Below are 12764 nucleotides of genomic sequence, written 5' to 3'. Positions count from 1 at the left end.
GGGCTGAATCGCAGCTTTACATTTGCCACATTTATGAGTCTTTGTGTTTTATTTAGCCACTATGCTTCTTACTTTCTTCGTTTGTAAAGTCCAGGTAATGACATTTCTTAATAAAAAATGAGATGCATATATAAAGCAACTAATAGACTGAAAACATGTTTCATTTTACAAACCTACTCTGAATAGTTGGTAGTTATTGAATGGTGGTAATTAGTTAAGGCTTCTTGAGGGAAATGAGGAAACATTTTGCATGCCCAAAGATGCAGAATGTGAGGCGTGGGTGCACATAAATCAGAAATTTACCCATCCCCCAGCTTGCTATTCTGATTCATATTAAACGTCAGTGAATTATTGTCATTGTAATCATTTTTATATCTGTGAGTGGTTATATAAACACTAGGGGCCCAGTGCACAAATTCGTGCACTTTGAAAGGAACCGTGGGCTGCGAGGCCACGGTAAGGCACCAGGGTGGGTCTCAGCCCATCCTCTGCACCCCTGCCTGGCCTCTCCTGCCACGGCCCCTGGTTCCCTGTCTGCCAGCAGCCCTGCTCCTGCCGCTGCTGCTCCCATGCGCTGACAGCGCCGGCCCCACTCGCACCCGCTGACGGTGCAGAGAAATTGGGGCCGGCACCAGCAGTGGGTGCAAGCGGGTCCGGCGCCATCAGTGGTTGTGAGTGGCAGCTGCTGCCCTGATCGCTCCTCAGGAGCAGGGGGAGGGGAGAAGCCCTCAAGGGCGATAGGGGCTGGCAGCCGCCACTCACACCCGCTGATGGCGCCAAGTGATCGAGACCAGCACCGGGCACCGGCAGCGGGTGCAAGTGGCGGCTCTGGCACCGGCTGCGGGTGCGAGCAGGGCTCCGGAGCCAGCAGCGGGTGCGAACTCTGGACTGAACCGTGGCGCATGGGAGCAAAGAATTTTCAGTAACCACCAGACGCTCGCCCCAATGATAGCAACTGGCGCCCCACCTTGCTCTGGCATCCCTGCTCACCTGCTCTACCAACCCACCATGGCCGATGCCCACCATGTTCCACGCACGCCCCCTGGTGTCAGCGCACGTCATAGTGACCGGTTGTTCAGCTGTTTGGTCTATTTGCATATTAGCCTTTTATTATTTAGGATTTTCTGAGTTGTAATGAATAGTACCCAAGTAGGTTGGCTATATACATTTTTCAAGATGTGTTATTAGATTATATTTTTTATTTCTAGTCCTTTGATATTTCTCTATCTCATAAGCTTTACAAACTAATAAATTGCTTATGAGTTTTTACTGAAGACAATGGGCCAGCCATGAATTATTTAGTAAATTAATAATATTTCATTTCAAAAGGAGGTTTTAATAATGATAGATTTCTGACTTAGAAAGTACACTGAAGTGATTTTCAGACATCATCAACTTAAATATAAATATTTGAATCTGAAGCTCTCTGGTATTGTGGTTCTCTTGCATTCTTTTTCTAGACAGACAACCTACTGTTATTATTCTACAAATTAATTGTATTTGTTATAAATAAAAAGTAGAATCTATATTAAATGCAATGATTGTACAACTTCTAAAAAGTGACTTACGAACACTTAAAGATCTAAAGTAGAATTTCAGGTTGATTTCAAACAACCTGCAAACAAGCCCACTTTCAGCTGTAACTCTTGTTAGTATGTGTTTTCTGCTGGCTTTAGAATAAATTTTAGAGATAAATATTTGAATACGATTTACCATTAATTGCTTTAAAAAATTTCAGTACTTTAGATATTGTGCATCCTTCCTGTTATATAAATTATATCTAGAATGGTTTTAATGTGAAGAGCAGTTCACTTTTCCTAAGAAAAATTACTGTTTCTTTATTTGGGAACATTTGTTAGTTTGTCATGGCAAAAAAATAAATAAATAACTGTTTGACAGCATTTCAGTTTTTATAAAGATATTATAACAAAAAACAATATAATTATTACAGAAAATTATGAAAATTAAAATATTCATTTCTAATTTTACCAGTCTAACAACTGTGAGCATTTTGTGTATTTCATTGCAATCTTCGGCCTTTACTTCAGTAGTTCTTGCATCTCACCCCAAGCATGAGATTTAATCTAATCAAATTATTTTAAAGTGCGAACACATTTTAAGTTTTAGTAAAACAATACAAAATGTTTTCTAGCTATTATTTTTATGATGTAAGGACTGTTCTTAGAACTAGAAACACATAGATGTATGTAAGTAGATACATATACTTTTCACCAATATTTTTTACTGACCAGCGGGCAAAGGGCACTCAAAAGGTCAGGAGACTCAAATTAATTCAATTCATCAAACATATTAGTATTGACAATGCAGTACTGATAGAAGAAGAATATGATTAAAATAAAAGGAAGCTAGCTCATCCTTGATATAAGGATGTACAATCAATGTGGGTAATACATATAGAAAAAACAACTGATTATGAGTATAAATGGAAAAAGCTATCATAATGATGATTAGTTAAGCTATAAAAGTCTGCCTGAAAAATAATGCAGGTTACCAGTCTATTGCTTGGTCTCAGAAACTGAAATAGCTTCTACATATGCAGTGCTTTTTAAAGCTACAATATTTAACTTAAATACACAAATTATCTTAAAATATAATTTTTCCATTGGGTGAATGTTCTTCATAATCATATAAGGGAGAGAGGCATTATAATAAAAGGGCAACTGCTATACTTTTGGCTTTATTTCCAATTATTTTCCTCTTACTTAGCTATTAGTGAAATGCTATTTGGTAGATAAAATTCATATAAGCTGAAAGTAATAACAGATGCTTCAAAGGCCTCAGACTAGCTTTATAGTTGTTGCTGGGCATGATAAATAATTGTCATGTATGTATTAGATTTTAAAAATGAAAGTGATAAAGTTTATTTACTTATTAAAATATAAAGTGAAAATAATTCTGGAAAAAATCTAGCATTAATGCATAATCCACAAGTTTTTCATTCCTTCATTTAATCTTACTTTCTCAATGTGGCTGTAAACCTCGGAGGGTATGACCCTAAACTTCTCTCCTCTAGGTCCTGCATAATGCTCTTCACTTAGTAGTTATTCTCTAAATGCTTGTGTTTCTAAAGGAATGAATGAATATGAATTTAAAAAGTAAATGATTATACATAAGAAAGAACAAACTTAAGAAAAACACACACACACACACACACACACACACACACACACAGAAATGGTGACAAAGCACATATACTTGGGAATCAGATGTTCCTAGATTAAAAATTAAAGCTTTACCAATTAGTAGACTTTTTATTTTAGCCATTTCACTTAATTTCTCCAAACATGTTTTCTCTTCTGTAAAACGGAATGATGATGACTTGTAGCGAATAAAATGAGATAGCAGATGAAAGTACTGGAAATGTCATGGAACATAAGCATGGTGATGAGATGCTGTTGCAAAGGCTGTTGGAGAGCTGTGTCCTCAGATTGATTGTCATGCTTCATTTTCCAGGTGAAGCGTATATGCGATTAAGCAAACTCCCAGAGGCAGAGTACTGGTATATGGAATCACTGAGATCCAAGACTGATCACATCCCTGCTCATCTCACCTATGGGAAACTCTTAGCTCTAACGGTGAGTACCTACCTTCCTCACCCTTTAGAAATTGGTTTTCTCCATGCAGACTGAGCTAGATGTGGTTTGAGGTGCTGGTTCTTAGCCAGTTGACACATAATGATAGCAATACTAAGTTAGAACCCTACATAGAAAATGTGGAAAAAAGTATTTCTTTGACTGTGGGTTTTGCTTTATATCAAATTTGACATGTCATGATCCCTGATGTAAGTTAATGAAAACATATACATGGAGAATCCCCAATATGTGGTTACATAATGAATTTGTTATAATAACAATATTTGTACAAAGATTATGTTCTTACGTTACTGTAGTTCTACAAGCCAATATTAACCCCAAACTGGCTGTAATGTAAAACTAAGTCTAATTCTTTTAAAATAGGCAAACTGTTGCATATGTGTGGATCAGTATCACCTGGAATTTCTTCTAACTGAAATTATTATAAAAGAAGTGGAGCCACCATTTGGCCACTCATTATGTGACAAGCACTCTTAGAGGCCAAGTTCTATGAAAGTAGTGTTAGTTTGAAGCACAAGAAATTGCTGATATTCTACTCTTGTGACTTACAAATATTGAAATTTCATGTGTTTCAAAGTATTATTAATATTTTTATTTGATACAATAGATGATTGTCCAAAATACGTGAAATTTCTGAGCTCACTCAGCTACTCAATAGAAATAGCCTTCAATCCTAATCTAAATCTGTTACCTATACTGCTTTAGTTACATCATCTGATCTTTCTCCAAATTAATAAAAATAAATGAATATAAGGAATACAGAGCAAAAGGTCAGGAAAGTGATTTCTAAGTGAGTGCATAGAAATGTATCTTATAATCATGTAAAAGTAATAGCATTTACTTTCTCACAGAAGATGCTAGATTAAACACTTAAAATGTATCTATTCTAAGATATCACTAAAATGCTATTTGAGAAATTATATGGGCAGACTAAATAACCAGAAAACATCTCCCTAATAGAAGTCTAGATATGCCAAGTAAAATATAACACATATCCTCTTAATGCATAGCTGAGCTCAAAAAGTAGCAAGAGAATTTCCCTGTGGCTAGAAATGAAATAACTAAACACCAAAACAGTGAACAGTAGTCTGTCATGTAGCTGATTTGGGATAGTTTCCTGCTTGTGACAACCTGTGGGAAGGGAAGAGGTATTTTGTTTATTTGTTTGTTTTTGTTCTTGCTGGAATAAGAGACAAAGCTTCGGATTGGGTGGAAGGCTAGGAATTAGATGCCTAATAAAGCAGAGAAATCTGTGTTCTTAGTGAAAGGATAATACCAAGATTGCATAGTGATACAAGAAAGCGGCCTGTCTCAGCATGGGATCTGAATGGAGAATGAAGGAAGTCTCTGCTGGGAGTTTATCCTAAGTCCTTTTCCTACCAGGCTTTGGGTTTTGAATTTACTTTATTTGCATGATCAGGGAATTTCTAGGCCAAGACATTAAATAAAAAAATCAGCCCACTAAAAGTGTTTGCCAAATAAATTATAGATGTCTTTCAAAAAAAACAAATCTAGAAGGAATTACTTAGTGAGGTATGGAAAGAATAGTAAACAAAGTAATGGTTATTATGTTTAGAATAAACTTCTACTGAATAAAACATTGAGAAAGAATAATCTTATGGGAATGATCAGAGTGAGAGAAGAGATGCCATTTAAACTGAATTTGGAAGTCAGAAAGTGGAAGGAGATATTACAACTGATTTCTCAGAGCTAGCTTTGGGATGGGATAACAATGAAAAGAAATATTACATACTCAAAAAGAAACCTGGGGAGACGACTCAAGATTTTGAGGCAGCTAGCATAGAAGAGAGTTAAAGAGCATAAAATGAGGTAATCAGTTATAACGTAACGAACAGTCAGACCTCTCCCCCATGTACACAATGCCCCAACCAGGCACTTCACCTGTAAGGCCAGGGAAAGGAAGCTCATGATGGCAGAGCTGTTGAATAATAGAGGTCAGGACTCAGCAACAGCTTGCGCAATTGAAAGTGGAATGAAAGGGACTGAAAAAAAGATTGGCTGAATGTCTTCCAGTGGATACTCCATAGTCCGTACCTTTCCCCTACCACATGCAGAACACCAACAGCACAGAGTTTATACTCCATCAGCTACCCCACCTCACCACCCCACATACATCCCGCCTCCCAAGAAATTGTTGAATTATCTTCTAGAGAAACTGATCATTGTAAGAAAAATATTTTCACATACCTACTTTTGGAGAGGCCCTATAAATGATAGTTTCCAAAGCAGATACACAGAAGTGAATCTGTCCAGTCTAGAAAGCACATCTGTGCCTAAGGAACATCATTCAGCTTTTATTTAACTTACTGCTAAATATCAATGGGCAGAGGCCCTGGCCAGGTGGCTCAGTTGGTTGGAGCATTGTTCATATACCAGAAGGCTGTGTGTGGGTTTGATTCCCGGTCAGGGCACATACTTAGGTTGCAAGTTCGTTCTCTAATGGGGGGAGGGAGAGAAAAGGGGAGACAAATGACAATGTTTCTCTCATACATTGATGTTTCTCGCTCTTTCTCTTTCTCTCTCTTTCTGTCTCTCTCGGTCTCTCTCTCTTTCTTTCTCAAATCACTAAAAAACATGGTATCAGGTGAGGATTTAAAAAACATTTATATATGCGCAATCAAGGATCATAAATCATAATATGAAAGCCTCAAATGTAAAAGATTGGCACTGATAAAAATTATTAAGAGGACAATGAAAGAAAGAGAAATAAAAAATGTTTCTTAAATTGTTAGAAAGAGATGGCAGTGAAGTATTTCATGAAGCAGGATGTCATTAAAACTTAAATAATGAAAAATGAGAAAGAGCTTTTGGAAACACTAATACAAAAAGATATGTGCACCCCTGTGTTTATTGCAGCAGTATTTACAATAGCCAAAATATAGAAACAACCTAAGTTTCCATCAGTAGACCATTGGAGGAAGGAGATGTGGTATAAATACACAATGGAATATTACTTGGCCATTATAAAGAATGAAATCTTACCATTTGCAACAACATGGATGGACCTAGAAGGTATTATGCTAAGTGAAATATGTCAGACAAAGAAAGACAAATACCATTGATTTCACTTATATGTGGAATCTAAAGAACAAAATAAATGAACAAACAAAACCAGACTCATAGATGCAGAGAATAAATTAATGGTTGCCAGATGGGAGGAGCTGAAAGGGCTGGGTAAAAAAGGTGAAGTTATTAAGAAGTACAAAGTGGTAATTACAAAATAGTTATGGGGATATAAAGTATAGTATAGGGAATATAGTCAATAATATTATAATAACTATGTATGGTGCTAAGTGGGTAGTAGGATTATTGGGGGGCGATCATAAAGTATATAATTTGTAAAGTATATAATTGTTTAACCACTATGTTGTACACTGGAAGCTAGTATAAGATAATATTGAATGTAAGCCATAATTGAAAATAAATAAATATATAAATAAAATAAAATAAAAAATATGATATCAGAAAAATTTTCATTTGAAGGATAGGAGAATAAAGGTGAAGAAATTTTTCCATATAAAAACAAAAGGAAATAAAATTAAGAAATTATGAAAGAAATCAATATAAAGCTCAACAGAAAAAAAATAGAGAAAGGAAAAGGAGAACATTACTTAAAGTTTATGGGGACAAGTTGCTATTTCTGCCATTTAGAGGTTATAATATATTGAGTTTAATCAGTTAGAAAAAAATGTTTTAACTTATGAAAACCATTTTCTTTTATTATTTTGATAGCATGATAATTCATTTAGCTCTACTTAAGAATATAATTCATCTACATCTCTTGCTCCAACTACTATCTTTGAGATGTTCTTAAGGATTTCAAATGGCATCATTGTTAATTAAATTGGTAAATGACCACCTTTGAAAAATATTGATACAAGTATAAGATGCCTGATTTTCAAAAACAAGGAAAAGGTCACTTAGAAAAAAAAATTTTTGGAAGCTTAAATGTACTTAGTTCTGAATATACCTAGAGTCTGACACTACTTTGGCTGTAGAAACTGTATGTTCTTTTTTTCCAAATTCTTCATTTCAAGGCTTAATATTTAAAGTTTCCTGTACCAAAAATATGATTTTACAGGCTGCTTTATTTTTTATAAGGCATTTTTAAAAAACGGGATTTAGAAGTTTTAACTCACTTAAACATATGGAAGGGAAGGAAAGACTTCTGTATTACAATCCAAATTTTAATTCCCCCACACCACCAAAACTTTTATAGTTTCCGATTTGCTGATTAGATGAAATACAAACCCTATTATGGAATGACTTGAAATCACAGTGCCAAAACCTCACAACCATCTTTAACAGTTTATTTTTGAATTATGAGATTTGGCAAATTTCTGATCCCAATGGATTGCTTTTGTCTAAGTTTGGGTTTCTTGGCCTGGTAATAGGCCCTTGACTTAACATGAAATTGGCAAGATGAAAAATGCCACACATTTTGACTTCTGAATGCTTTATATATTAAATATTGTAAAATAGAATTGTCTATTAGTCTCAAGAGAAGAGAAATAAAGATGGAGTGGTGTTTTTATTGTTTTGTCAAAACTGACCAAAGGCAAATATGTAAAAATGATATTCAACTATATTAGACAGACTGTAGAGTAGGATTTCATATAAAAATTATATTTTTATTAGACATAAAAAACAGATTATTGGTGCCTTTATTACAGCCAGTGGAGTGATTTGCTTAGTACTTTTTGGTACAGATTTTTCTTTAAGAATTTGTATAGTATTTATAGTATTTAGAAAAGTTGAAAATGATTTATCATCTCCCAGAATGTATAAAACATGTCCTTTATCTCTCTCTACCTGCTCAGATTTTATTTCCTCTGTGAAGTCTTGCCCGAGTCTTTCAAGAAGTTGTTTTTTCCTTTCTCTGTGCTTCCATACCATGGTCTCATTATCTTTATAATAGTGCTTCCAGATTGAATGGCAGAAATAAATCTATGTCTGCCTTTTGACCCTAGACGTGGGACATGAATTAAATCTTATCTTTTTATCTCTTCAGGCGATTCACTATCTTGGTAACTACACCTGTAACCTCCTTGTGCATTTCTCTTTTTATTTAAGGGCTGGGTATGTAACTTTTGAATATTTTTGTTTCCTTAGCCCAATTTTCATTTCCTCATTCCTTTCATTTGGTTAACACATGTATGAGACTTATTACTCTATGCTAGGCATCACTGTAATTCCCAATGATATGTTCTGAATAAATGAAAGAGAATGGCATGATTATAAGTTGCACACAGAGTAATCTTCCAAGACCCTAGAAGGAGAGATGGGCACAAGAGGGTATACATCTCTTGAGCACCTGGGCTTGACATCTGTTATTTTGTGAATCTTTAAAATGAATATCCTCCTCTTTTTATACATAAGGACGCTGAGTTTTAAAGATTTAAGGCACATCCCCAAGAATAATTTAGCTACTAAGTAGTAGAATTCGATACAGTGTCAATGTTTTCTGAATTGAGCATCATTAATTTTCATTCTAAATTACATAATTTTAAGTGTGGAGTTTTTCTCCTTGTTATACCTGATAGGAGATTCTAAAAGTATGCCAGGACTTCCTCTCTCTCCCTTTTTATAACTCATTTTTAGATATTACCTCTATATACTAGGTTAGTTTGAGTGGTTAAACAGATTTTTATTATTAAGCATCATAGGTCATGAACTTAGGACTTCTGTTTTTGGCTGTTGGCACTTTTAGGTCCTACATTATAACAAAATACAAATTTTCCCAGGTACTCTAGGGAGTAGTTCTGCCTTAGGGTCACTGGTCTTGTCCATATTTAAATATACCATAGTTGGGCCTGGGTGACATCTCTTTAAAATATCTGGAACTTTTCATACCAACATCATGTCCAATTAAAATACTACACAGGGGCACCCTCTAAAATTGTGATTTATTTCTTGTTTGAACTTTGTTACCTAGGGCTAATGCCATGAATTTAAAATAGGGCATGCATTAAGGGAGAAGGGAAGAAATAACATTTCTACTATTATGCTATTTCAGGTGTTTATAGTTGTTTCTAAAGCTGTGAGTGTTCTATAATTATTTTGATTTTTTTGTTTTCCTTCCTGTTTGTCCTGTTCAATTTATTTAAGCCAAATATTTTGCAGTTTTTGTGAGCCAGTGAAATTAATATTGACTTAAATTATACTAAAAGCTGTTTGGCTGATAGCTTATTTTACTAACAGATTTAGGTTAGTTAGTAAGAGAGAAGGAAGGATATGGGAGACTCTGACGGTAATTCTTGATACAGAAAATTTTTATTTTGGCTACTGCAAGTAAACACTAAGCCAGACTTCTGTGTCTAGCTCCTGTTAATTATACTACAAAAACTCCAGTTGTGAAAGTTCTTGAGATTTGATAGCAAAATTTCCTACCCCAGGATTAGAATACGGTAGTAGTGTAGTGCTGTGTAATTTGTCTCAAGTGTTGTGCTGTTTCCTTGGGTCTTTTGTAATAATTACTATTTAGAGGTGGGGTTATTTTTTCATTGGGTCCTTTTCAGAGCAGACTTCATGGTAATCACCGCACAGCCTCGTTTAGATTAGAGGGAGAGGGAACAGAAAATAGTTTTTTCTGTGACTCTAACATTGTTATGTATCTGTCCAATTCAAGTTGCAAAATTTATTCTTTGAAAAGAGGAGTAAATATAATATAAATTATGCTACTGAAATATTGTATGAATAAAGAAGAAACTTTATTTCAATACTGTATTCAGGTAAGCATTTTATATAAAGTTGCCTCATCTAAACTTTATGATTTAGTATTCAAGAGATAATATAGTTATTATTGTATTGTTTTTACTCTGAAGCATAATGGATCTGATAGTCATTTTTTAATTTTTTTAAATATATTTTTATTAATTTCAGAGAGTCAGGGAGAGGGAGAAAGAGAGAGATAGAAACATCAATGGTGAGAGAGAATCATTGATTGCCTGCCTCCTGCACTCCTTCTATGAAGATCGAGCCCGCAACTTGGGCATGTACCCTTGACCAGAATCGAACCCATGAAAGAAAGAGAAGTGGGTCTGCAGGCCAACACTATCCACTGAGCCAAACCAGCTAGGGCTGATAGCCATTTTTTAGAGACCAACCCCTCACTTCAAGATACAGATACTTTTATCTAGAATCAGTCTTATAATCATTCTACTTATTGCCACTCAAATATATCCGAAATGTCTCAGGCTTCTATTTCTTGCTTTTGCATGTCAGTAGAAGTCATTGTTAAAGGTATTTCCTTTTGCCCTGGCTGGCATAGCTCAGTAGTTTGAGTGTTTGACTGAAACCAATCGATGAGAGAGAGGCACATTGATGTTTCTTTCTCTCTCTTCTCTCTCTCTCTCCCTCTCCCCCACCCCTTCCTTCTGCTGTCTTTAAAATATCAATGGAAAAAAGATCATAAGGTGAGGATTAACAACAACAACAACAGCAACAAAAATATTTCCTTTTGCCAGATATTTTTAGAAATAGTAAAAATTAAAATATTCAAATTCTCAGGCATTAAAAGTTACATGAAATAATTCTAGTTGCTTCATATCTACATGTGCATGCCTATGTTTGAAAACAAATGTTACTTTCTTGTAGTGATAAATAGAATGATATTGCTTTTGAATTAACTTATATTTCATTGTTACTATTTTGTTTGTTTGGTTTTTGTATTTGGTCTGTAGTTAATCATTTAGTGCAATTTAAGTAGCCCAGCAGGCTCAGGCCCTCATACTCCCCCAGAACTCGGATATGAAGGATGTAGATGGATAAGTGGTGTGCCCTTAAAAACACACTCCTTTATAAAACCTGCATTTGACACACAGGTGCTGAGCCTGCACTTTGGCTTATGCTCTGTAATAAACAGTGGAGATACAGAGACAAAGAGGGCATTTCCTTGGTCTCAAGAAGGCCTCGGTGCACTCTGTTGAGGAGAAATCGGTCCAAGAGCCTCGGATAGCTGCTTCAGTGGTGGGTTGCCTTGCTTTGTGACTGGAGGAAATTGCTTGTTTTGGAAAGGACAGTTTTGTAGGTACCTTAATTTTATTTCCTTAATCTTTCGTTTTTATTATAGATATTGGATCTCATACCAGTTAGCAAGCACTCTTTCCTCACTTGACAGTCCTTTAATTTGCTATGCACCCCACTGATGGGCTGCATACAGTGCAGGACTCATGCTCATGACTTCCAGGTTAATACTCTTTCTCCTACACCATGTGACTCTCCTGACATGTAAGAAAGCATGGACACATTTTAATTTGAGGTAAACTCTACTTTTAACTTATGTCTTCTATTTTCTTAGCTTGATAAATTTTTTTAATAGGATAAAATTTGAGTCTCTTTTCTGGTTAAAACAGCATCATGATGTAAGTATGTTTCCTTTAGGAAAGGTGATATAGGCAACATGCATTTTCAAAATGTATGTGTTTTCAAACGCAAATATCTTTAACCTTTACCAAAGGAGGTTACCCTTTTTCTGTGGAATCTGGGTATAGATATATATGCATATTCATATACATATACACATATACACACATGCAAATATATAAAGAAAGCCACATCTGTTCTAAGATTGGAAAGTTTTTGTTTTTGCAGTCTCATAAGTAGGTTCACAAGCAGCCCAGCTATGAATGTGTTCACAAGTCCATAGGCTTTTGCATTTCCCCTATATTTACCCACATTACATTGAGGCCATGAGCCTTGGCAACTTGCAGTATGAAGCCTGCAGAGCTGTAGATTGTATCCTTAGTTTTATAGTAAAATTATACTTCTTCCAAGCAGCAGTTAATTTAGTTCAGCTTGATTTTAATCTAAGTCCTGAGCTTCTAGGATCAGCTAACTTCTCACTAATTGCCTATCTCCCTTGCCATGAATCTATTGCTTTCCTACCTAACAAAGAAGTAAATATTATGTATAGGTTGGCCCTGTACCCTGCCTCTTCAATGATCATCCCAGGCACAGTCCCTCCTGGATTAGCTCAGACACTTTATCACATGATGAACTAGACACTTTATCATTTGATGAACTATGCTATTCCAACACCTCCTCACAAATCCCAGAATCTAGACACCCAGTGTAGAGATGAAGAGCCTGAGCTTCAGAGGTTAAATCCAGATCTGTGTTCAAAGCCTA

General features: G+C 35.4%; 1 protein-coding gene across 2 annotated transcripts in view; it reads left to right on the top strand.

Moving 5' to 3' along the window:
• TMTC2 (transmembrane O-mannosyltransferase targeting cadherins 2) overlaps positions 1-12764 on the top strand; it is a 415782-nt gene that overhangs the window by 284013 nt on the left and 119005 nt on the right. For both annotated transcript variants that reach the window (XM_008143796.3, XM_054718817.1), the window contains one exon: positions 3475-3596. In XM_008143796.3, the coding sequence (XP_008142018.1) occupies positions 3475-3596 (122 nt within the window). The remainder of the gene's footprint in view (positions 1-3474; positions 3597-12764) is intronic.

This window comes from Eptesicus fuscus, chromosome 7 (assembly GCF_027574615.1).
Source record: "Eptesicus fuscus isolate TK198812 chromosome 7, DD_ASM_mEF_20220401, whole genome shotgun sequence".
Taxonomy (NCBI): domain Eukaryota; kingdom Metazoa; phylum Chordata; class Mammalia; order Chiroptera; family Vespertilionidae; genus Eptesicus; species Eptesicus fuscus.
The sequence above is the reverse complement of the archived record's forward strand: the minus strand, read 5'-3'. Positions and strand labels throughout refer to the sequence as shown.